At 54.3% G+C, this 24259-nt stretch overlaps 1 protein-coding gene across 2 annotated transcripts; it reads right to left on the bottom strand.

Annotated features, from left to right (window-relative positions):
• Window positions 1-3340: 3340 nt before the first annotated feature.
• Window positions 3341-24238, bottom strand: TMCO1 (transmembrane and coiled-coil domains 1). Of its 2 annotated transcripts, none has more exons than XM_024553891.4 (7): window positions 24015-24238; window positions 23620-23697; window positions 18196-18255; window positions 15933-15979; window positions 14877-14944; window positions 13047-13191; window positions 3341-3832 (listed from the first exon to the last, which is right to left on the bottom strand). In XM_024553891.4, exons 1-7 carry the CDS (start codon window positions 24082-24084, stop codon window positions 3734-3736), a joined length of 567 nt encoding a protein of 188 aa, XP_024409659.1. In that variant the 5' UTR covers window positions 24085-24238; the 3' UTR covers window positions 3341-3733. The 2 variants fall into 2 exon arrangements, with proteins under 2 accessions (XP_024409659.1, XP_045045961.1); XM_045190026.3 differs by lacking the exon at window positions 3341-3832 and adding an exon at window positions 3843-4578.
• Between the last annotated feature and the right edge of the window lie 21 nt (window positions 24239-24259).

Raw genomic sequence — 24259 nt, 5'->3', positions numbered from 1 at the left:
GGTGTGGGGAGGAGAGGGGGAGCCGCCAGAGAGCCGGACGGGGCTGGGCCCCGTTTAATCGTCCACATCTCCCCAAAGCCTACGGAAGCAGTGTGCTTCGACTTCGATGTTACAAAGACTGTTGCCACAATGGAGGGACGGTGGACCACAGTGAGTGACGGAAGGCTGCTGCGAGGACCCGGGCAGGACAGAGATGGGGACCTGAGCGAGGGAGCTGGTGATGTCCCACTGCTGCTGCACTCTCTCCCCAGCAGGTGTCCTCCTCCGCCCAGGGAGCGAGGGGAAGGACAGGGCAGCAGCGTCACCGCAGGTTCCGCTGTCCCTACTGTTGGCTGAAAATAAAGTGGTGTCCGCCCATGTTTCCAAAACCCGTCCCAGGGCTTAGGAGTGGGTGACACGTGTAAGAGCAAGGTGACAAGGGACAGTCAGGGGCCCGCCCCTGTGCAGGTTAAATACACTTTGGGGCTAGCCCGGAAGCCCATTCGGATGTCATGTGCTGGTTTTGTGAAGGTCAGGGCCATTAGGGCACGGGGCCTGAGAGCTGGGGACCAAGGCACCCGGACCAGTGTCAGCATACGTTTACCCACCTGGTGGCGCCCACTCAACCAAGAAACCACTCCAGGTGCCCAGCATGTCCGTCCGCAACGTGACTGCGAACCCGGGGTGGGATGTATCTGAAAGAACACCCACCCAGCCCTGGCGGCTATGGCTTGGTGGGTTGAGTGCCTGCCTGCGAACCACAGGGTCGCCGGTTTGATTCCCAGTCAGGGCACATGCCTGGGTTGCAGGCCAGGTTCCCAGTGGGGGGCGCATGGGAGGCAACCACACGTGGATGTTTCTCTCCTTCTTTCTCCCTCCCTTCCCCTCTCTCTAAGAATAAACAAACAAATAGAATACCCATCCACCCCAAAACACCCCAAATACTCTCAGTAATCATATGGTCGGTATTATTGATATTCTGAGACTTTGGAATGGATGTTTGGGGATTATGCTAATAATTGTATGATATTTACTTCTACCATTCCTGGGACTGAAAACTGGTTTTTTTGCATCAGATAGAAGAGACACAGAGCAAAGAAATTAAGTAAATTAAGTAAAAACTCTGTAGCCGCGAACTTAAGTGGCAGGCAGAGCATCAGCATTAATTCTTCATGTATTTTGGGCTGGTCCCAAGGCCGGCCTGGAAACCCCCAGCCACGTCTCTGCAAACGAACTCGGTGCCTGAGTCCCCAATACCAGCCACAGCAACCAGGCCTCCTGGGAGAAGGTGCCGCCTGCGGTCACAGCCCCTGGAACTCCTCACACCACGTAGCGAAGATGCCACCAGAGACGAGGGGGGCCATGTCAGTGGGACCCAGGAGCCGGTAAAGAGCCTTCACTGGCCGAAAAAGATGCTTCCCTGGAGCATCCACCGGGAAACTAGTTTCCGTGGATTGAAGTGAATCAAGTGGGTTTAAATCTATGAGTTTCCCATCACACACACTCACACACACGAATGGCTCACCTGGGCAGGTCCCGGAGCGCACCCCATCATTCTGACCACCCGACAGTCGGGCACTCGTCCTGCCTTGCCCAGTACACTCAGCGCAGGGGAACCCCGTGGCGGCCACGTGCCCCCACTTCTCAGCACCCCACTGATCAATGAATCAGAACGGGAAAGCCGACGGTATGGAAAACAGGCCTGCAATCACGAATCCCAGCAGGGCACGCGAGGAAGATTCCTCAAGCACCACATGGCTGGGGTGGGCGCAGTGAGAGAGAGGCGGGGCCGCCGCAGAGCGCATGGGCTCCAGACCTGCAGCACTGCGTTCCCCTGGAACTTGTCCGAGGGGCCGGTGCCCAGGCGGCACGCAGCCTGGAGCCAGACACTCTGGGTGGAGCCTTTAAGGAAAGCCTGCGGCCCTTCCGTCTGAAAAGCCACCTCCTCAGATGAGACGCGATTCACACTGCTCGCCCACCACCTGCAGTGTGGCTCTCCTAGTTGGCTCCCCATTCAAAAGAACCGTAACGAGTTCTGATATCCCAGACAACGTTATGGTCTCAGACTGTGCATTTTTAAGAGTGTCAAGGGTATTGAGATTATAGACACGTGTAAAAGCCCCAAGAGCTAAGGATAAAAGGCATGATGCCTAGGACGCGAGGCTGACCGTGAGTCGTACGTGTGAGAGTTGCACAGCGGGTACCTGGGTGTTCTTTATGCTCTACTTCCAGACACTTCTATTTGTGAGGTTCTTTCCACTCTAAAAGTTTAAAAACTCAAAGCAAACAATGAGCTAAAATAAATGACTGGAACTTAAGCAGAATCAATCCAGTTCAGTGACAGTCTGGTTTGCAGCCGTCGGAAGGGAAAGCACACGGGCCTCCCACTGTGCTGCAGGGCAGTGCGCAGGCACAGAGGTGTCACCCCTACTGACACGCCCTACGGCACACCGGTGCGCGGCCGTGACCCTGACTGCGGTGCACGGGGCTCCCTTCCAGCCCCTGACCCTCTGCAGAGGGCCACCCCCGGGGGAAGGGGCCCCAGCCCGGCCAGGGCAGGAACGCCGACACCCACGCACTGTCCAGTCTCACCTGGCTCAGGTTCGGGGACCTGCGAAGTCCCCGCGCAGAAACTCAGGTGTGCCTGCAGTGATGAGACAGTCACTGGGTCAGCAGGCTGCGAGTGCACCCCAGCAGCCCAATGCAGGCATCACTGGTGCTCGGTCTCCTCGCCTTCTGACTAGAAAGAGGACATGCCGTCCTTCACACAGGCGGAGCAGCCAAACCACGCGTTCCAAGGGCACACGGGCTTCCTGGCTTGGGGCGTCAGCTCCAGTAATTCAGTGATGGACTGGTGTGATGATGTCCCGATGGCGAGTCTTGAAACTTCTTCAGGTCAGGGATTAGAACAGCTCATGGGGAGGCTGCGGCAGGCCTTCCGGTCCCCCGGGTCTGCGGCACGTGACGGGCAGCTCCCCTCCTCTGCGTGTGCGTGGCAGCCTTGCTGCGTGCGCCCACGCGTGGCAGCCTTGCTGCGTGCGCCCACGCGTGGCAGCCTTGCTGCGTGCGCCCACGCGTGGCAGCCTTGCTGCGTGCACCTACAGGAGAGCCCAGCAGGCGGCCGGGGCGGGAGGGCCAGGACCTGCAGGTCTCTGCCCTGCGAGTCCCCACCCCCTCCGGTCCCTGCAGCGGGACCACTGCTCAGTGGGAGCACAGGGGACAAACGTGAGAAAACAGGACCTTAAACGCTGTAACCTAGCCTTTCCTGGCCAGCATTCACCTTTACGTTAAGATCACTAAACACGTGTGTGTGTGCAAATGTGGCAAAACGACACAGGTCTCTCCTCGCAGGCGAGACAGCTTCAAGTTTGGCCTCTTTATTGACTGCAGGTCATATTCGTGGCCTAAGAAACACACACAGCAATCGGTTCCAATTAAGAGTCACTGAGTAGAGGAAAGCTGCACTTGTCTCTCCGCCTGCTGAGTGCTCCGGGGGACCGGCCTGCAGGCTCGCGGCAGCCGCGGGAGCCGGTCCCTGTTACAGAAGCGTCACGGGGACTTGTCTGACCAACACGCCGATTTGGAGGCCTGGCCCCCTGGTGCCGTTCTCATTCAAATCCCGTCTATGACATCTCGGAACAAGACTAGAAAGTGGCCCGAGGGCTGAGGCTGCCTATGGCTTGGCTACAAAACAGCTGCTAGTCTACTCTGAGGATCTCTACAAGTGACGGGAATTACAGCGTTCTTCTCGGTTTCAGGAGAACTTCCCGGAGGGAGGCGGAGGGCCCAGGAACCCGCCGGCCTGCTTGGTGGCCGCTCGCGAAGGGGCGAGGCCGAGGATCTTCTGGATGTTCTGTGAGGGAGACAGAACCAAGACGGGGTTTTACTACGGGCTGCAGAAGCGCTCGCTGCACAGACCCCGCAGGCGGGGGGGCCACACAGACCAGCGTCCCGGGATGAGCTCTGGTGGGTGACTGCCACCACGTGACTTTCTGAAAGGCCCACGACATGGGGAGACCACAAACAGAAGCCCCCTTACCGGACGGGACTTCCGCCCGCGAACCAAAGGAGCTGGTCTTTCCCGGGGAGAACTTTAAAAGAAGTCACCCTCCACTTTAGCACAAAGCATCTAAAGCACACTCGCTAGCTGTGTTTTGAAGGAAGGCCTTTGCCCCGAGTGTGGGTCTCCTGCGTGGGCTCAGTCGTCACTGCACTACGCGGGCTGGAACCGAGACGTTCCGTTTCGGTTTCTTCACAGAAGTGAGGGGACTCAGACCCCGCAAAGTCACCTGCGCCCAGCTCCTCCTCCATGTTGAGCACAGCCCCCAACCTTTCCAGCTGTCCCACCTGGATCGGATGCCACGGTGTCTTAGAAACTTACCTTTATCGAAGCCAGTTCTCATAAACACTACTAGTTCATACTCAGACTTCACCAGTTAATGAAGCATTAAATTACATCAACCCAACGACAAATAAAACCCGCAGTGTGGAGACAAAGAGTCATCAGAGACAGTGACGCAGTTGTGGGAGCAGACAGGTGTAGGCCGGCTGGGTGCCGAATGAGTGCGGGGACCGTGTGACAGGGACTCACTGGCATGCCTCTGGAGGGAAGGGGGAGGGCTGATGAAGCGCAGAGGTTAATAAGAACCAGTTGTTACAATTCTGTACAGAATGTAGAAGAGGGAAAATCCTTAAAGACCATCTGCTCATGCTTGCTCAACTCTTTCATGTTGTATTTGAGGAATTCCAATTAAAACGCAGAAAAGTAGGATGGCTCGTTCAAAGTTACAAAGTTAAATGAAGAGCAGTCAGAATTAAAAACCACATGTTTTGATTGTCAATCCAATGGGCTTCCTTAACCAGCACCTCCCACGTGACTGTTCTGGTCTTAGCATGAACTCCACCCCCCACCCCCGCCCCACCGCAGCAGGCAGGTCGGCGTGTCCGCACTCGCCATTCGGTGGTCACCGAGCGCCGACTGTGTGTGCAGAAGGCACCCGAGAACCCCCAGAGCCCGGCTCCCCTGAAGTGCTCACGCCCCGACCCTGAGGCGGGAAGGATGCTGGTGGGCACAGAGCAGAGCACTTCTACTTCTGAGACAGCAGCCTGTCGGATTCCGACAGACTGCACAAGAATATAAAGTTACAACCTTAAGATTTCACTTAAATATAATTACTGTAAAACACTTTATTTATCCCCAACACTACAGCTCATGCTTTACTTTAATAAGAAACCTGGAAACAAGTTAAGAAGACAATTCTCTAGTGGAGCAGGTTTGTACTATTTGCATAATACAAACAGCCCTACCTGCCCACCTCTAAAAAATCCACTGACAAAGCAACGAGAAGACCAAATGAAGCAATGTCACAAATTTCCAATTGCTTTTACTTAACCAGTATTTACTCACCACCTACAATGTATCCAGGGCTAAGCAAGGCATTGCGGGGAAATTACTTTAAAGATAAAATGTGAAATAATAATGTTACCAAATCAGCTGCTGATAAACACAGCTGTCTAGTTAACAAACACAATAACACGGTCCAGACAAAACAGACCCAGCACCCTTGCTCGCTTGTTCTGTACAGACGGGTCCGTTAAATGAGTCTTTATCGCTGCAGAGATAGAGGCCAGTGTGAAGCCTCTGATGCCACTTCAGGTACAAGGTCACTTGATTTACAGAGGACAAGTGAAAGGACAGGGACACAGTCTTTCCAAGGGCAGGCTGTTGACAGTCTCGGCTGCTGAGTAAAAACAAATGGCTGTGAAGCACGAGCCACGAGCAAGCGAGCACTGCCCTGCAGGGGGCAGCTCCGACAACACCACCCCCGCAGCCCTGTGGACAACATGCAGGCCTGAAGTCATGGGACCCGGCAGCTCTGTGCTTGGTGCTCCCTGTGACCCAGGCCACGGGCTCCCTGCGGGAACACTGCGCCACGTTTACCCACGTGACATGACTCAAGCATTTGTTATTTCAATACAAGCGCCCTGCAAGTACCGTGAGCAACCTTAGCCTCAGGGAAACCACACAGTCTGTTCAGTTCCTGCAGGCACTCTCACAGATGAAACCAGGTCTCAGGACGGCTCTTCTTGGATGACCCCCCCCCCCGACCCCCCCAACACCGTCAGTTAAGTCTTTCCTGTAAACACGTGACTCAGGAACTGCCCGCGGCCTCTGGATCAAAGGCCTGGTGCCACCATCCTCTCTACAGCAGCACTGGCCGACATTTCCACACGCTCTCAGTCCAGAGCAATTCACAGACTTGTCCTCGCCCTGGTGACGGAGCTGAGGCAGAGAGAGGCTGGGCCGTGAGCTGGCCCAGAGCCACAGTTAGGCTGTCCCCCAACAAGCCGCAGCTCCAACGGACCCTCACCTGAGGGATGACGTCCTTGTAGCAGGCTGGCCTACTTTTCAAAAATCACAGTTCTGAAGACTAGGTGTGAGCACACCACTGTGAACCCAAAACTACTCTAAAACACAAAGTCTATTAAAAAAACGCACACAGAGCCTGTCGGACTTCATGGGAAACAAGCTCTGCTGATGATGGCTGCACACCCTTCCCAGTGCTCACCGCCAGCGTTTTGGAATTTCGCACAACAGGACGACGTCAGGTGGAGACAGCGCTCTGGGCAGGTCCCACGGAGCTGCTTACTGAAATCCTCACAGCTCGGAGAAGAGCCTCCCCCACGTGCAGAGGGGAAGGGGGACGCGCGCCAGTCAGCACGCAGGCCGTCACACGGGCAGCAGGCACTTCAGCACGCGTGGTCTCCCGCCGTCTCCCCCTGCCCTCCACTCCGCCTGCCCGCCTGCAGACCCACGCGGCCTCTCCGCGCTCCTCCTGGAGGCCATGTTCTCGGGCCTTCCTGAGTTGCAAGATCGAGGTTAGACACATGACTTTTGCTAACCAACAGGAGTTTTCACACATTACTGAGTTGATGGAGAACACTACACTTCACACAAGTTTTAGGAAAATGTAAAACAATTATGCTGATTTCTGCCCAGTCCTGGTCCTAGGGTCACAACTGAAGGGTGTGTGTTGGGAGGGGCGGATGAGTCCGGTCATCACACCTTCTCCTGGCGGGAAACCCCGACAAGGACGCCCCAGGCTCTGCAGCCCTTCCTCCCGAGGGGGGAAGAGCCAGCATCAAGAAAAGGAAGTTGTTGGTCACTCCCTGGCTATTTTGGGAAGACCCAGATCATTGGCAATAAACACGGGCTGCTACATTGTATCCCTTAGTGGTTAAGCTAAAATAACTCATCCCCGGAAACCACCTGGCTGCCCTCTGTCTCTCCGGCTTCTGGCCACCCGACCTCACTTACTGCCGACTGCAGCCTCACCGAGTCCAGGATATACCTTGGCCACACCCGCAAAGCTGTGTGCAGGACCCAACCACCCCGAACGACCCCTGCCGGCACACCCAGGGTTGTGCTTTTTGTTCTTTTGGTCCTTCAGTGTGTCTGAATAGGCTGTTTGAGGGAATGGCCTAAATTAAACATTTATGGAAAACCCTGGCAACACCAGGCTGGCCTCCATGACCTCCTGGGTCAGCTGTTGGAACGCCTGTGTGCCAGCACTGGCGACCCAGGTGAAGGGACAGGCGATGTCTTTCCACCTCGCCAACCCTCGGCTTCCTTGCACTTACAAGGGGGTAGGGGGCGGTCACTAAATCAATAGTTTTCAAACCCGGTAAAGCCACAGAATCTTTTCTTTCACCAAAATCTCACGTAAGAACCCCACACAGAAAACAGGGGAAAGAGGGTAGGGGACCTGGAGGTCCCTGCTGGGTCCTTCGGGCATCCCCCCCCCATTTAAGTACCTTCAAAGAACAACACAGAACCTTGAGGCTGTGGCTCTCCGGTTCTGGAACATGTCTAGGTTGTAACAAATCACGTGGCCAAAGTCAACACCGTCTTGCAAAGTGAAAGCCCCAACTCTGAAAGGAGGATGCGCACACTGAGTCTGCGCCGGAAGCCGTGCTACTTCCTTTGTAACTCGGATGACTACTTCCTGTCCTCCAGCGTCCAAGGGCCGCTTCTGTACTAAAGGTCTTTGGGGATGCCCAGGGGGCCCAGGGACAATCTCTGTCTTCTTATCATCCACCTTTCTGACGAAAACTTCCCTAGGCCTCCTGTTTAGCCCCTTATTTGAGGACCAGTCAAGGGGAATGTTCTAGACTTTGGTTTAGCGCAGTAAGACGAGATGCTTTCTTTATTGTGTTTATTTTTAACATCTCATAGTGGATGGCGAGGCCCAGCTGGCACCACGTAGGTGTCTGAAAAGAGAAGGAAACTGTAGTGTCACTGGTTGAAGAACCAAAGGGCAGGGATTAGGGCAAGCAGAGCACCTGGAAACTGAGGGACACTGGATAACAGCTAAGAGCGGGGAGCTCTAACCTCTGCCCAGATCTCTGGCTGAACCTTACGCTGTGCGCGCCCAGGACAGCCTTCAGCCGGCCCAGGAAGCACTGAGACGGCTGAGACTTTGGGGGCTGCCGACCACAGAGGCGGCAGTTTGGAGTTTGAACACCAGGTGAGTTGCCTGCTTCCCCCAAAATCAACACTCTTCCAAAGACGAACAGAATGGAGTCTCTTCAACTTATCATTCGCAAGGTCCAAGGTACAATCCAAAATGATGAGACACACCAAGAAACAGGAAACACGACCCGTACTTAAAAGAATAAGCGACAGAGTCCAGCCTTGAGGTGACCCCAAGGCTGGGATCCGCAGACGAGGTTTCCAAGGCAGATAAATAGCTGTGCCTCAAAGAATAAAAAATACTCTCACAGTAAAGAAACAAACAGGAAATCTCAGCATGGAAAAAAGGGGGCAAAGAAAAATCTTCTGACCTGAAAAAATATTGTGTCAGAATGTAAACGTCACCGGATGGAGAGAGGGCTAGCTCAGACGGAAGGAAGGGTCAGTGACCCTGACAGCAATTAACAGAAATCGTCCATCCCATCTGAGGACAGAAGGAGAAAGGCTTTAAAAAATTAAACAGAGCCTCGGTTTCCTATTGGACGTGATACCAGCAAGATGGACAACTAACTGGCATCACAGAAGAAGAAAGAATGGGGTGGAAAAAATACTTGAAAAAATTATGGCTGAAATGTTCTGAGGTTTAATGAAAACCAAGCAGGATAAAAAAAAATAATAATCCTATCACAGTCAACATGCTAAAAACCAAACTTAACCCTTCGCATCGGATTCCGTGGAGGCCCGAAGAGAATGGGACAGCATCTTAAAAGTGCTGGGGGGGAAACGAAACCGAACCAGCCAACCCTGGGCACCGCCACTCGCCCTGTGAACACAGCCTCGGAGGAGAAGGGTGTCTGCGGGTCCAGGAGGGGAGAGGCCGTGCCCAGCACACCTGCCCGACACGCAGCACGAGGGAGGGAGGACCTGGGGCTGGGTGGTGAGGGGCAGCGACGGTCAGCTCCGCCCTGACCGCATATGCCTGCTTCGGGAGACCACGCCAAGTTCTCACCGATACTTCTTCACATCACAGCCTCACCCTCGTCAAGTTATACAACAAGGTGTGGGTGACAAAAGAAAAAAAAGAGAAGAAACGCGTTATTCCACATTTCCTCGGACCCACTCATGCTTTCTGCTTTCAAAGTGAAGAGTTCTGTTCGCAGCTTTCCCAGGCCTGTGAGTTTACAAGAGGGTCCAGTTTCCCCCAGCTGTTTCCCAGGTGAGTTTGCTTGGAGTTTTACTGAGATCTAGAGCACTTTCTGCAGAGGAGATAACCCTGTACTCAATCCACTGACTCAGAATAAGGAAACAAAACAAGCCAGCCCCTTAATTAAGGCCTGAAGGAAATGCCCCCGCCGCCTGGGCTGACTTGGCAGCAGCTCCTGGGAAGCCGGCGGCCTCGCGCGTCCGCTGCTGCCGATGCACACGGCGGCCACGGCGGGGCTGGGAAGGCCAGGGCGGCTTATCGTTAATCACCAAACATCCACACATCAACAGATGGAGAGAGATAAAGCGAGAAAAGGTAATTACTTATTTTCGGTTAACATGACACACCAGGTCTTAATTTGTGAAAAGGAACTCTGTTCTATCTTGGGCTGGGAACAAACACTCGTTTCAAACCCACCTCAGGATGCGGGGCGGGAGGGGCAGCGTGGCCTCGAGAAGAGCCGTCTCCACGCTTGGCCGCTGCCCTCTGACTCTCGGCAGACCCGTGTGCCCCCCGTGAAAACCGAGGCTCAGGGAGGACCCTCGGCCTGTGTGGCCATGAGACCCCCTGGCCTTGTGATACAGTCCTGCCCTCCCCACAATTTTAGAGTAGAAATGGGTCTGAAGTTCTATTTTACAAGGTGGGGCCAAAGGAGGTTCACAGTTGTGAGTATGTGAAACAGTTTATTTTTGTATTTGTGTTTACTAATCATTGTATCACTTTCCGTGTGAACAGCTGCAAGCCTGCTCGAGCCCCACGCTGTATGATCAGCTTTTTTTTTTTCCTTGAAAGCTCTTAAGTCAATGGCAAACCACGCAATCAGTACGCCCGAGAATGGGGAAGTGACATGTAATAGATGAGACCCACACTCACAAATACTCGGTTTAACCTGCTTCCACTTGGAACGACTAGCACAGCAGAAATAATTGTAAGTATCTTCTACACACTCATATTTGATCGTGTTTCTTTTTTTTCCCCCCAAAGTGAAGCTATAGGTGGGAAATTAACCTTTTTATTTTAAAAGGAACATAAGCCCCACAAGGACAAGGGCCACGGTTTTGTCTCCCACTGGACGTGGAGTGTCCAGCACGGAGTCTGCACACGTATTTGCTCTTCCTTTGTTGACAGACGAATCTGTCAAGGAAGGGCCACTAATGTGACCATCAGTTCTGTTAAGGATAAGGGAAAATTGGGGAAGCAGAAAGCGACCCTTCATTCAGCCGAGGATTATACCTCTTTCCTAAAGGGCGGAGCGCTTTATCGCTACCAAGGGCCCCACGGAGCTTGCTGGCTTAATGAACCATCGCTCACGTCGGTAAAGGAAGCGATCTGGCTAACCTGGTACGGATGTGACTACCTGACACAGGTAAGGGTAGTCCCAGTCTTCTGCGGACACTGGAAAGCCATTCCCATCAGACAGGCTCACCCCGCTCCCCAGGTCCTGGGAGGAGGACCAGCAGGTTAGAACACGCGGCCACGCCTCCGGTGGAGGGAAGGCTCGTCTAATGCAGGTCGTTTTTACCTGCTGGGTGCAAACAGTAGCTTGAATGAAGGAAGGAAACTGGCCCTCACTCCCTGCAGCAGAAACCGAGAAATTACTTGTGTCCGTCAGACACCCGCCCGGCTGGTGGGGAATGGGAGCCTCAGGCCACAGCAGTGCTGGGTGAGACAGTGCAGCAGCCGCGCTAAACAGGTGGGAGGGGGTGGGGTGGGGGTTGGGGGGGACGCCCACCCACAACTCCCAGGCCCGCCTCTGAAACCACAGCCCAGAGGGACAGACGGGTTGCTGCCACAGTGGCAACCACGTGTCCACGGGCAGGAGGAGGGCAGAGTGGGGGCCGGACCACCCCGACAGGGAAGCAGCATTTGGCCTCAACAAAGGAAAGGCATTCTGACAATGCAGAAAAAATCTTGAAAGTATTACACCAGTCACAAAAGGACAAAAATGCTACACGATTTTACTGATAATGAGGCCAACGTCACAGACACCGGAGGTCTGACTCATGGACAGAGGTAGGACAGTGGCTGCCAGGGGCAGTGGGCGGGGTGGGGAGCTGGTGTCTCACGGGGACAGATTCCAGTTTGGATCAAGAAGTTCTGGGGACAGAGCCAGTACGGCCTGCGACCGAAGGTCAACAGACCCATGCCCAGGCAGGGCGCCTGGGTTGCGGCCGCCCCTGGCCAAGGGCGTGCGAGAGGCAGCCACTCAATGTCTCTCTCTCACGTCGATGTTTAACTGCTCCTCTTTCTCCCTCCCTTCTCCTCTCTCTAAAAAATGAGTGAAATCTTAAAAAAAAAAAAAAAAATAGAAAGTTCCAGAGCTGGACAGCGGTGGCCGCTGCACAACAAGGGGATGCACTCAATGCCACAGGGCTGCACGGTTAGAAACGGTCCCATCACGTTACGTCTACTTTGCCACAATAAACCAGAAAGGTTAACGGCAGGGGAACTGCGTAGGCACTTTGAGATGTACACAGACAACTAAGAAGGCACTGCCTCCAAAGAGCTAGAGAGGAGGGAGCGTCAGATGAAAGCAAGACCAACACTGACAGACGCACTTCCAGCAAACCGAGAGCGCCGTGTCCGCGGTCCGGCAGTGCGGGTGCCGGCCCACGGGCTGTAGGTGCGACACGGAGCGGCACCCTGAAAGGCGAGCCCTCTCCCTCTCTCAAGTCCCCCCTCAAAGCACGTCACTCCCTAGCCCTCCCCCCGTACTGACCAGTGTGAAGCCAGCCCTCTGGGCTCCCCTAGCCGTCTCTTCTCCCTCCCTCCCTCTGTTCTCATTCATTTTCTCTGTGAATGTCTGACCTTCCTGTTGGCCTCATCTCAACTCTGAGCAACTTAAAGTCACCAAATCCCCTGCTGGCTTGGGCTCTGGAAGTGACAAGAAGGCACCGGTGTCTAATGGAGAGGAAGTGCCGCAGGAAGGAGGAAGCCCGTGCCTTTGGACAGCCACCAGGAAGAGGGAACCTGGCAGCTCCAAGCGCGCTGTAGGACCTGTCTGGGCTTACAGCCACCTCCCGTCCCTAAGTGACCCCACCCACACACACCCCAAGCAGTGGTCGTGGGAACGGCGGGCCCTAGCACAAGCGAGTGAAAGGCCCCCCAGGGCAACGGCGCACACCCACTGGTACCGGGTCAGAGCTAACGCAGGCTCTGAGGGTAGGGAGGACACACTGGCACTCGCGGCTTACTGCCGGGGCACTTGCTGAGCAGTGTGTCCTCAGGTACTGGCGTCCTCTCTCACCTTCGGAGAGGACACCTGCGCAAACCTAGGTGGGGCCACCAGACCCGACAGCTGACCACCCCAGAGGCTGGGTGATAACCCACACTGTATGCACGGTCTCTTGTTCTCTGAAATGCCGAGGCACCAGGGCCCTGGCCCCTCACCTGCCGAATGGACATGGTGCAGAGGATGTACAGGAAGATGAAGGAGCAGTCGGTGCTGTCGTCCCCCAGCAGGTTCCGGTGCGACAGGCCCTGGATGTAGGAGAGCGGGGTGAACGGCAGCTTGGCCACCACTCGGCCGTCAAATCTGAAAAGGAAAAAACAAGGGACTGTTGTATTTGGAAGACTGACAAGCTTCTGAGTTCCAGAGAAGAGCCTGGGACCGAAATAGAACTTTCAGCCCCTTGATCTTTAGGAAACAAAGACAGGCCAGTACTCTAAACACAGGCCTTAGTACACGGACGTAAGGGAGGACGCAGACCGCTCCTGTCGATCTTTCTCTGAACCACTGACTCCTAGTTTTTTCAGCCTCAGGATCCTGGGCGAAAAATGCATCTGAAGCCTTGCCCATAGAGCGGCCTGCAGCCCGGCGTGTGCGCCTGGGTGGGGTCACGGGACTGCACGTGAACACAAGGCAGCCTCAGTGCCAGTGGGAGCGGCCAGTTATTTCTGCGTCAGCCTGTCTCCTTAGAACGCGCCTGCGCATGAGAGCAGGGGGTAAAGCTAACGCTGGACTTCGAGCAAAGCAGGGCTCAAGTCCACCGCAGCAATCAAGGCCAAAATGAACAGCTACCCACAACCCCCCACTAAGCTATAAAACACTGCTTTAGAAACCAGAAGTGTGAGCACCTCGCGGGACTCAGCCGGAAAGGGACAGAGCTCAGAACATGCGGATGGGCTTGTGCCGATGAAGCTCACTCATTGACTATACAGCCTTTCAGTGTTTGGTCTGCTTGGCAACTCAGGGTGATGTGTACCCTAGAAGTGAGAGACAGCGCGGCAGTGGAAAAAGGAGACCGCTGAGCTTAGAATTATGTCAGAAATTCTGGGACTTCCGGAAACCTTGGGCAAGTTACTGAAGTTACTTGTCAAGTGGACAATTCTGTATTGAAGCCATTAGAGCCCCTCCGCGGCCCCCACTCTGGCACAGGCAATCTTTCTCTCCCTACTGTGCCACACGCACACACGCGCAACCCCCGTCACAACTTCCATCAAGTGCGTATCTATCAGCCTTGTCTCCCGGAGATGCTGGTCTCATGGAGGGCAGAGGCGCCTTACTCGTCACATTCCCACACCTGGCACAATGCTTAGCACAAAGCGCCGCTGAACAGACGGGGAGAGAACAGACTGGGGGGCCTTTACAGGGAGAGGGCAAGACAGACAGACAGACAGTCAAACATGAAGCGGGGGAGGAAGAGCAGGAGGAAGAGGAGGAGGAGAGCGGAGAAAGTCCTGTCCGTGTGGCAGGGTTCTGGCAGGCTCAGACAGGGGCCAGTGTCCCCTTGGAGCTGCCCGCTCCTGTCAGAGCCACTCCGCCAGCGCTCAGGCTGGACCATGGGCCCACCTCACCATCGCAGGGGGCGCAGCTGTGAGGACCCCACTTTAACGGCCCGAAGGTCTCCACGTGACCGCCTTCCTTCTGGAGACCACACAGCACCCAAGTCTTTGCCTCGCACACAGGACACGCTCACTGTTGCGAGGGGGAGAAGGTTACCCTACGTTTGTCCTCTGTCAGAACCAAGCCTCCCTGACTGTGAGAACTGGACTGAGGTCATGTCCTCAGCGAGCAGGAAGGCCGCAGAGTGGTCCCGGATGACCCGGGAAAGTACTCGGATCACGGCCGCATGAGTGCACGCAGGACGTGCAGAGAGAGGAAAGGAGGGGGCGGGGGCAAACTGCCAACTGCTGTGGATGTGGACGGCGGTGCACTGGGAACAGCGAAACCACCAGAGCCGCAGCGACGGCAGGCGGAGCCGCGCAGGAGGTACTCACATGGAGTTGAACATCCCCATCAGGGCGGTGAAGCAGAAGCCGATGGCAAACATGGACTTCATGCGGACCTGCAGGGAGACCCAACCGTCACTTCACACTGGGCACACCACCGAGTCTGCTTCCACGCCACACTTCTAATGGCGCTCCTTAGCCAAGAGCTGTCTGCTGCCCTCTTCTCCTGGCCGCCTGCTGGGCCCCACCCTGGGGTGGCCCTGACACCCGATTCCGGCAGATGAGTTCTAAGCACAAGCGGGAACAGAACTCTGGAGGGATGCTAGCACCGTGCTCCAGGCCCCGGGCCCCGCCTTCTTGCCAGGAATGAGGGGCAGGAGGCCTGAGGGTGAAGCCGACGGACACCCAACAGCCGGAAGCTCAGGTTGGCTGCATCAATAGAAAAGTAAAGTTATTTTTTTTAAAGTACCTCTAAAGTATCATCTTCTTCATAAGAATTTCAAGATAAAGATATCGACCAAAGGTCTCTCAGTAACCAAGAAACAGCTGTGGCAGAGTCCAGATGTGCCACATGAAACACTTAGAAACGCAGAAGAAAAGCGGTCAGGCCCTACCATCAGCCCACCTCTGCCTCGGAAAGAGATGCTTGAACAAACCGTCCCTACAGACAGCCAGCAAGCGGTCACGAAACCCCCTGGCCTTACACGTCACGCACGCCTGCCCCTCGGGACAGAGGCCCCTCCGGGGGCAAAGGGCACAAGGAAGGCCCTCTATAACGCTCCACTCCCAACACTGGGGCGACTAGGTCCCCAAACCAGAGAGGCAGCGTTAACAGAAGGAAGAAGCAGCCCCTAAACCCAGGGGCCAATCCGAACCGTGGGGAAGGAACAGGGCCATCGGACAGCACTGTTCCTGGCCCCGCAGTGCAGTTCCGGCCCCCGCGGCACCTTTTCACCTCCATCCGCCGGGGACCACCCGGCGCTCTGCACAGCCTGCAGGACTTAACGTTTCTGAACAGGTGAGCGTGGTGTTCTCTGTGCAGGTGGGGTCTTTCGCTAACGAACAGCGTGTGGCTTACCAGGAGGGTGTGTTTAGCACTCTTACCATGGATAGGTCTCTGTTGTTATTCTTCAGCTTCTCTTCTTGCCTCTCTGGAAGGGATACAGAAGTGGTTAGGGCACAGAGCGCTGCGCGCGGGCAGATGCGACACCACTGCTGGCCGGGGCTGCGAAAGCACTTCTGCTTCACTCTTCCCCATTTTAACGAGACGAGCCGGTTACCTGGCACATTGTACACTTGGCACTAACAAAAAATCCACTGGCAGCAGAGCACCAAACTATTTCAATTTAAATAAATGAAAATCTTTCAAGTTTAATTTTTTTAAATCCTCACCTGAGGATATATTCGCTGATTTGAGAGAGAGGAAGAGAGGCATTGATGTGAGAGAGATGCATCGTTCAGGTCCTCCTGCATGTGCCCTGAATGGGGATTGAACCTACAACCTTCTGCACAGGATGATGCTCCAACCAACTGAGCCCCCAGGCCAGGGCTCCAGCTTAAGTTCTGAAAACTACCTCTGGTGTGGTCTCGACTCTGCACACGAAGCAGCACCCCTGGATTAAGCCCTGAGGCAGTGTCCACGGCAGACTGCACCTGGGTGAGCTGTTCACACAGGCCTCAGGGCACCAACGTCCCGGCGAAAGTGCAGGAGCAATTTTACATCGTGGCAGACAATGCAGTTTAGGGCTACAGATTTCTGACAGCTGGGCTTCATCTGAGAGTGAAACCTGCAAACCTAGAGAACGGATAAATGGTTTGTCTTTTCTGCAGCCCCTAATGAATATTGTGTCTGGTGAGTCCTGATAAGATTCTGATACTCAACTCCTCGTAAACACGATCTCACTTCTCTTCTTGGTGAGCAGACAATTCAAGGCTGCATCCCACGTGGAGATCACCCAAGTTTAGGCGCTCTGGCATCAGTTTAAGGACAGCGGGCCACCCGCCGCCCATCTCCATCCCTCTCCCGCCTTGCCTGGCAGAGCTCCCGGTCTGGGTCCCGCAGTGCGACCATCTCCTAACCTGCGCAGTCTGGCTCTGCCCTCCAACACGACGACCCTGATACCTCCACTCTGCCCCTCAGACACGACACACCCGCCTTCGGACCTTCCTGCCCGGACCTCTCCCCTCAGCGTCCAGGCTCGACACTGCTTCCCGGCTGTGCCCTCTCAGAGCTCTGAGTCTGCCTTTGCCAACCATGCCCTCTGGACCCTCGGTCCCTGGCCTCCGTGTTGCTCACTCCGTGTGGTCTCCCTGTGGACTCAGCTGCTACTTATCAGCCTATGATTCCAACATGTCCTTGCAGCCTTTCTCCCTCTGCCAGCTCCAAAGCCACCACCCAACGGCGCACCCAACATCTGCCCCCATGGTTACACGGGCGCACCCAGCCCGGTGTGCTCAGACCTGAGACCACCCTCGCTTCTCCCGCCGGCCCCAATCTGCTGCTCCTCCAACCAGGGCCCTGGGCTTCCCCCATTCCCCGCCCTCTCTCCCACCTGCATCGCCCCAGTGTTTCTCCAGGGTGACCGGGCCCACACAGTAGACGCATGGTAGCATCTGGCCACAGAACTAAGCAAGCAGGCCCCTTGGAAGACCCCTGGTACCCCCACACTAAACTGGAAAGCTTGCATCCAAAGAGGACGCTGGCACCATCCAGCCTGGCAGAACTCTCTCCTGGGACAGAACAGCAAGGACCTACGTACAGAAACACAGCGTCTGAACCAAACACACAATTTTCCCGATTTCAGAGTCAGGAAGCATCGTAAATACAAATCATGTCCAATCATTTATAAATTGTCTTTTTGGAAGAGAATTACATTTGGTAATTAAGTTCTAAAACACACCGAAAGCCAAGATCACATCACCAGTTTTCAGACGAGATGAGAGTTGCTCAGCAGAAAGCCTCCTGCCCTTGTGGGCCCCCGTCTCCCGTGAGCCCTCAGGAGGGAGGCCACGGCAGCGACAAGCGCAGGTGACGCAGACCCAGCTGGAGATGGTCACCCCAGACATGAGACATGGTGTGTTTCACCACACGGCCAGGAACCTCAGCCAAGGTCAAAGGCTGCGGCTGCCAACATCGTTTCACCAAAGCTGACCTTTCAAAGCTGAGAGCACAAAGGAGCAACTGCGTGAACTCGGCCCATAAAACAGTCGGGAGAACCGGGAAAGGTAACGTGAGCCAGTGCCCGGAGGGCTGCGGACTCATTCCCTCGAGTGACCGCGGTCAGCACCCTTGTTATGGTGTCGTCCGCTCAGAATTCACTCCTTCCAGGAAGACCTGCCCTTCGTGTACACCGATAACTCAGCTTACCTATCTTCTTCTTCTGCTGCCGGCCAGCTGACTCTGTGATTGTTTCCTTCTTCTTTTCCACTGTAAACACAGAGTAACAGTAACGGTTAATTGTGCGTGACGCTAAGGAAACAAAGTCTGGGCCAGTGACAGAGGCTTCCAAGCAAGTCCCACGCTGACTCTGGTTATGGTCACAACCAAGCCGGCTAGTCCACTCCTGCGCCTGCTGGCAGGAAACGGCAGCCCCACACTCTGGTCCAGGCACACCAGCCACGTGGCAGGTGCCCTCACTCCAGGGCCCATAAAGGACCGCAGGAGAACACGGGCATGATCTAGACGAGACCACTGGGCGGAGGGGTTGCCGGGGGTGGGCCAGCAAGGTTTTCAGGCTGCTGTGACGAGCTCTGGCCTGAAAAAGGGCCGCACTCTCACTGACCCCGCTGCAGGGGTGGGGTCGCTGGTCAGCAGCAGGCTGCCCGCCTGACAGGCACAGTTCTGGGGAGGTGGGAAGATAAACAGGGTCCACGCTCTCTAAAGACCGATCCAGGTGACAACAACAGCGCAGGAGACACACAAGGCGGGCGTAGGCATGGGGCAGGAAGAGCAGGAGGCCAACAAAGCTACGGCCGACGCTTTTTGGTGTGTTTCCATTCAAAGGACGGTGGAGCAACCAGAAGCTTTTGAAGAGAAATAGTGTAATGTATTTATTTATATTTTATACTTACTATCTTCGAGTCCCATTGAATGGACCAAAAACAGACATGTCAAAAACTACCTTTCCTTGGTTTATTTATATCATCTGTTCTGTACAGTATTACTACCAGGGGGGATACCCGCCAAAAAACCGCAATTACCATCTGGAGGGCGGGCTCCTTGTAGTCTAGGCTTTCCTCGCTAGGTGAGTGTTCCAGGAGCCCGCCTGTATCACTGCACCCGCTGGCGTTGTTGTGAGAGGCTGCATTCGGCTTCACTGGATCTTTTGTGAAGACTCTTTCAACGCGTTTGCCCATTTCATGGCGGGTGGTTTGCGGGCACACCTGCCCACACCACGCTGAGTGTTCAACAGTCTTTGACCCAAACTGCCCTGCCCTCCCCGTGTCCCACCCTCCTCTTCGCCCAATCTCGGTCTGTGCGACTTTTTTTTGTTTGTTTCCCCAGATGAAAGAAGTCCTCAAAGGGAAACATTTTGCTGATGTGGAAGAAGTGAAACACAAACAGCAGAAGCACTAAAAGGCATCAAAATCAATGATTTCAAAAACTGTTTTGAGTAGTGGAAAAAACATCTCAATAGGTGTATTGTAAGAATAACTACACAATTTTTAATTTTTTTATTTATTGATTTTTTGGGGGGGGAGAGAGAGAATGAATCATCCATTTGTTGTTCCACTCATTTATACTTTGATTGGTTGTGTCTGTATGCGCCCTGACTAGGTATTGAACCTGCAACCTTGGCGTATCGGGATGATGCTCCAACCAACCGAGCTACCCAGACAGGTCTAAATATACAACTTTTATAAATAAGAAGTTGTAAACATACAACTTTGTATAAACAAATTGTGGGGGTTCCCCTCATACACTTTTTTTTGCCAGCAAACAATACAGTGTGTGCGTTATTTCTAAAAGTCTTATTAAAGAGAACTGGCAGGCAGGACACTTCCCCTTGTTAAGTTAAGTACGCTGTCTGAATTTGAAAAGCAGAGTTGGTGTTACTGCTTCAGGAAAGAGATGTACGGTTCAACTGGGCTGCAATGTCGCAAATGGAATGCTGAAGAGCTGACTGAAGTACTGTGTGTGTGTGTGTGTGTGTGTGTGTGTGTTTGCGTGTACATGTACGTCTAGGTCACAGGTGCTTTTCTAGGTATATAAAAATACACAAGAAGAAGAAAGAGACGTAGAATAAACCTACCAGTAAGAGAGCATCAAAGGAAACTAAGTCAATTCCACAAGATGCCACAGAAATAACATTGTAGAAAACAAAATGCACAGAAAACCTTGAATGGTTTACTCCTTATCGTTAGTATTACCCCCCAAACCAAAACCATTTCTCCCCCACCGAGAAGGACCATGACGCGACCACTTGGCATTGAACCATGACCGTGTAAGGCACCAGGGCAAAGGCAGAGGCCGAGAGCGGAAAACACCCTGCTGCCACAGACAATGAGCTGCCCTCCCAGCAGGCCAGGCTGAGAACAGTGCGTCTTCTCTAGCGGCAAGATAAATTACTCCAGCGTCTTTCTCACTGAGATGGCAGAGAAACTGCTGTGTTGACACTTATTCACCAGAGCCTCACCCCATTACAAGCAGTGGAGATGGTGGAGCTGACAAAAATAAAACATGGGCCCCGAAACACATTTTTTCCCTGACCTCGTATTGCCGCATTCTGAATTCCGGAGATCTCTCAATTTACACATTATTCAAAAAGCTGCATCCTGTTTTCCTGCGAACAACAGAAACACTTCACAAACGCTCCCCCTGGGTCACAGCAGCAGATTATGCACATTGCAATCCCTTTCATGACTGAAGTAACAAGGCGGAGTTACACCACGAGTTACAAAGGAAACACCACGAAAGGGGACTTCCTGATCTTCAGGGCGCACCTGAAGGTGCTGATGCTCAGACACCACCGGGAGTCAGCCCACTTAGTATATTTTTTAAAAAAAATTCGTTTATTTACTGCTAGAGAGAGGGGAAAGAGAGGGAGAGAAACATCAGTGTGTAAGAAAGACATTGATTGGTTGCCTCTCACATGACCCAGCTGGGACCTGGCCCGCAAACAGGTGTGTGCCCTGCCTGGGAATGGAACCGGCGACCTTTCAGTTCACAGGCCAGCGCTCAATCCACTGACCCACTCCAGCCAGGGAAACCCACTTACTATCTTTAAGAGAGCATCCTTTCCCCTCTCTCTCCCCCTCTCAAAAAAAAAAAAAAAAAAAATGAGTAAAGTCTTTAAATAAAAAAGAAAGCACCTTTTGTCAAAGGCCCACCACAGTAGGACAGATTTTTGGGTGACACCAGTATCCTCCAAATAACGTCTAAGATCAGATCAGTACAAGAATCTCATCCTGATTCAAATCTACTTATATTTTTGCATTTCTCAAAAGCCCCACAGACGCTTCCTGCCTAGATCCGTACCACTTTCCGAACGCAGCATGGCAGAACAGGCCACGTATTTGCAACGAGGACATTTGCACGACGGAGGAGTGTGCCTCATCTCCTCCTGTGCCACATATACCAGCCGTGCCCCTGGCGAGAAGCGACTAGCAGACAGGGTGGGCGCCCGTCTGTTTTGTGGTGCGCGAACCACGGTGAACTCCACACGCAGCAAGCTCACAGGCCAGCTGCTCACAGGCAGGAAGACGGCACGCACGTCCTGAGTTTGACGGTGCTCCTGGAAGGCAACGTGATTGCCATCGTCACCAGCTCACCTTCAAAGTGAGCGTGCCGAGGAATTTTTATTAAAAATCGTAACTCTGGAAGCTTTGCCCGGCAACTACATCAGTTTGAATTGAGGTATGAAGACAACTGTTTCTATAATGCAGATGACTAGACACGAAGCAATTAGGGTGGACCCTGAAGAAAATACTTAATACGTAAATACTTAAGGTATGACAACATTCATCCAAACAAATGTGAAGCCAGACGTGACTTGTGTTTCATAAGACTCTTCACTGACACGTGTGACATGAAGAAATCGTACGCACGGATGCTGTCACGTGACAGCTGGCTGGGTTAGGGTCAGAGCAGAACAAGTCCTCACGGAGAACACACGTGGTGCCAGGCTGTGCAGACAACGCGCTCTTTACTCTGAGCCGCACACCCGTGTCGCTCTGCGCCAGCCACTGCAGCGAGCGCTACAGAAACTGTGCAGTGGCCTTCGCCCTCGTTGAAATGACAGTTCAGCTGGAGAGAGGACATTATTTTAATGATCATAATCACGCACTGGAAAAAGTGCACTTATAAAAGCTTCCCTAAGGAGAGGTATAGAGATGAATCGGAGCCCACGGCAGGAAGACCTGACCCCATCTGGGAGACCAGACAGACTGGGTCAGGGTCACTGCCCAGCAGAGGGAACAGCAGACAGAGAGGCCGGCCCACGGCAGGAAAACGCAGGGCTGGTCGGTCTGGAGGACAGAAAAGGCCTGAGAGGCTGGAGGACACAGAGGAGGAAGAACATGACCGAAGAGGGGGCTGGAGGGAGGGAGGGGGGAGGGGAGGGGAGGCACCAGGTCATGTCAGCCTGGAGGCCACACCTGTACCCTAAAAGCAACGGGAAGACATGGAATGTTTTCAGAAGGGCCAGTAACCATCAGATTTGTGTCTGAGAAAGGACTCGAGGCCCCGCAGAGATTCAGTTTGAGGGGCCGCAAGCAACCCAACGAGGAGGCTACTGCAGTGCGCCCAGCGAAACAGGACCGATGCATGCACTGGGGTGGTGGCACAAGTGGACAGGGCTGGGAAGGCTGAAACGACCCAGGAGGAGGCAGGAACAGGGTGCGACTGTGGACGGCCCATACAAGGAGAGAAGAAAGGACTCAGTCAACGGGCATTTATTACCCCCTCACCACGTGCCAGTCCCTGTGCGAGGTGGTGACCATCCACTACAGCACAAAGAGTCCCAGCCCAGGGAAGCTCTCATTCCAGGCGGCGGGGATGAACCAACAGCAACAACACGGTGAGTGAGTGACACAGTGTATCAGAAGGTGATGAAAGCCACAGGGGACGGAGCAGGGCGAGGCCAGGGGCAACGGTGGCAGAGGGGGTGGGCAGGCTGCAGCTGCGCCCAGCGGTTGAGCTAAGAGCCACGGAGTCGCGCTCTGAACAAAGGTGTGAAGAAGACGCGATGGCTACCTGTCAGGGGAGAGCGTTCTGGGCAGAGCGCACAGCCCCAGCCAGGCCCCAGCACGGGAGTGTGGCTGCGTGCGGGGAGGGCGGCAAGCAGGCTGGTGCGGGTGGAGCCGGCTGACAAACTCGACTTGTTCTTAACCTCTTCGTCAAACATGCCTTCAACCAACCGGAACGTGGCTTATCCCCGAGGACACCACTTTCCTTGATACCAATAGTAACGACCTGTTATTTGCCAAACACACCTTAGTCCTTAATATGTCCCTTTCTGCACATTTGCCACATTCTCTGTCTGGAAATCCTTCCCCCATCTCATTCCCCATGCAAATTCTAACCACCCAGGAGGCCGCCTGAGTCAAAAAGGCTTCCACCGCCCCTAACAGGTACCTCTCACATCGCGACACTCTGCATAAAAGTCTATTCCCAAGCAGACTTCAAGTTGGAATCGTCTCTGCACCCCTCTCCGGTTTTCCCATCAGCTGGTGCTCCTCAAATACCCGCTGCGAATAGGTGCTTCATGCACTTGACCCATTGAAACTACATCTTTTTTTGTTTTGTTTTGTTTAATTGAAACCACTTCTGAAAGGGAGCTGCCATACTCACGTTTTTTACTCTGTTTTTCCACTTCCGCCTTCAGTCTCTTGTACTTGTCTGTCCTGTACACCAGAACCCACGTGATACCTGCAACATGAAGAGCGACGTGCTACATGGAGACATGTTTGCAGAGGCCCCAACAACTGACGCTGCAACCAAAGCACCTAGCGCGTGGGGTGAGGGTGTCTCCACAAACACGCCAGTGTCCAGAGACACGCGGCCGTCGTGCGCACACGACCCCGCCCGCCCCTTCGCACGAGCCGCCCCGAAGTTCCCTGGGATAGAGAGGTGGAGCCCCCAAGCAAGCAAGGCTGGCAACTTGTCCCGCGGTGGCGCGAGGAACCCCTGGCCTGGGACCCTCCCCTCGGAGACAGCTCAAACGTGAGGGGAGCAGCCGCCCTCACCCTCGGCGAGAAGAGCCGTGCACACGGAGATAAAAACGATGAGCAGCGTGTCCGCGAACATGGTGCTCATCTCGCACTCCCGGCTCTGCACTTCCACCCGCCAGGGGGGAAGCGCTCCACGGCCAAGAAGGATGCAGCGAGAGACGACTTCCCTAGACTTCAGGACCACCAAGTCCCACTGCGACTCTGACAGCCTGGGCGTCACACTTCCGCTTCCGGGGGCACAGCGTCCGCAAAGCTCCTTC

Source organism: Desmodus rotundus, chromosome 12, assembly GCF_022682495.2.
Source record: "Desmodus rotundus isolate HL8 chromosome 12, HLdesRot8A.1, whole genome shotgun sequence".
Lineage (NCBI taxonomy): Eukaryota > Metazoa > Chordata > Mammalia > Chiroptera > Phyllostomidae > Desmodus > Desmodus rotundus.
Note: the sequence above shows the minus strand (reverse complement) of the source record. Positions and strands in the feature narration are given on the sequence as shown.

Coding starts and splice junctions, on each gene's coding strand:
- TMCO1 (XM_024553891.4), bottom strand. CDS start 24,084: ATGAGCACCATGTTCGCGGACACGCTGCTCATCGTTTTTATCTCCGTG. Junction 18,256..23,619: donor GGAAAAACAGAGTAAAAAAC/GTGAGTATGGCA, acceptor CTGTGTTTACAG/TGGAAAAGAAGAAGGAAACA. Junction 14,945..15,932: donor ACAACAGAGACCTATCCATG/GTAAGAGTGCTA, acceptor GTCTCCCTGCAG/GTCCGCATGAAGTCCATGTT.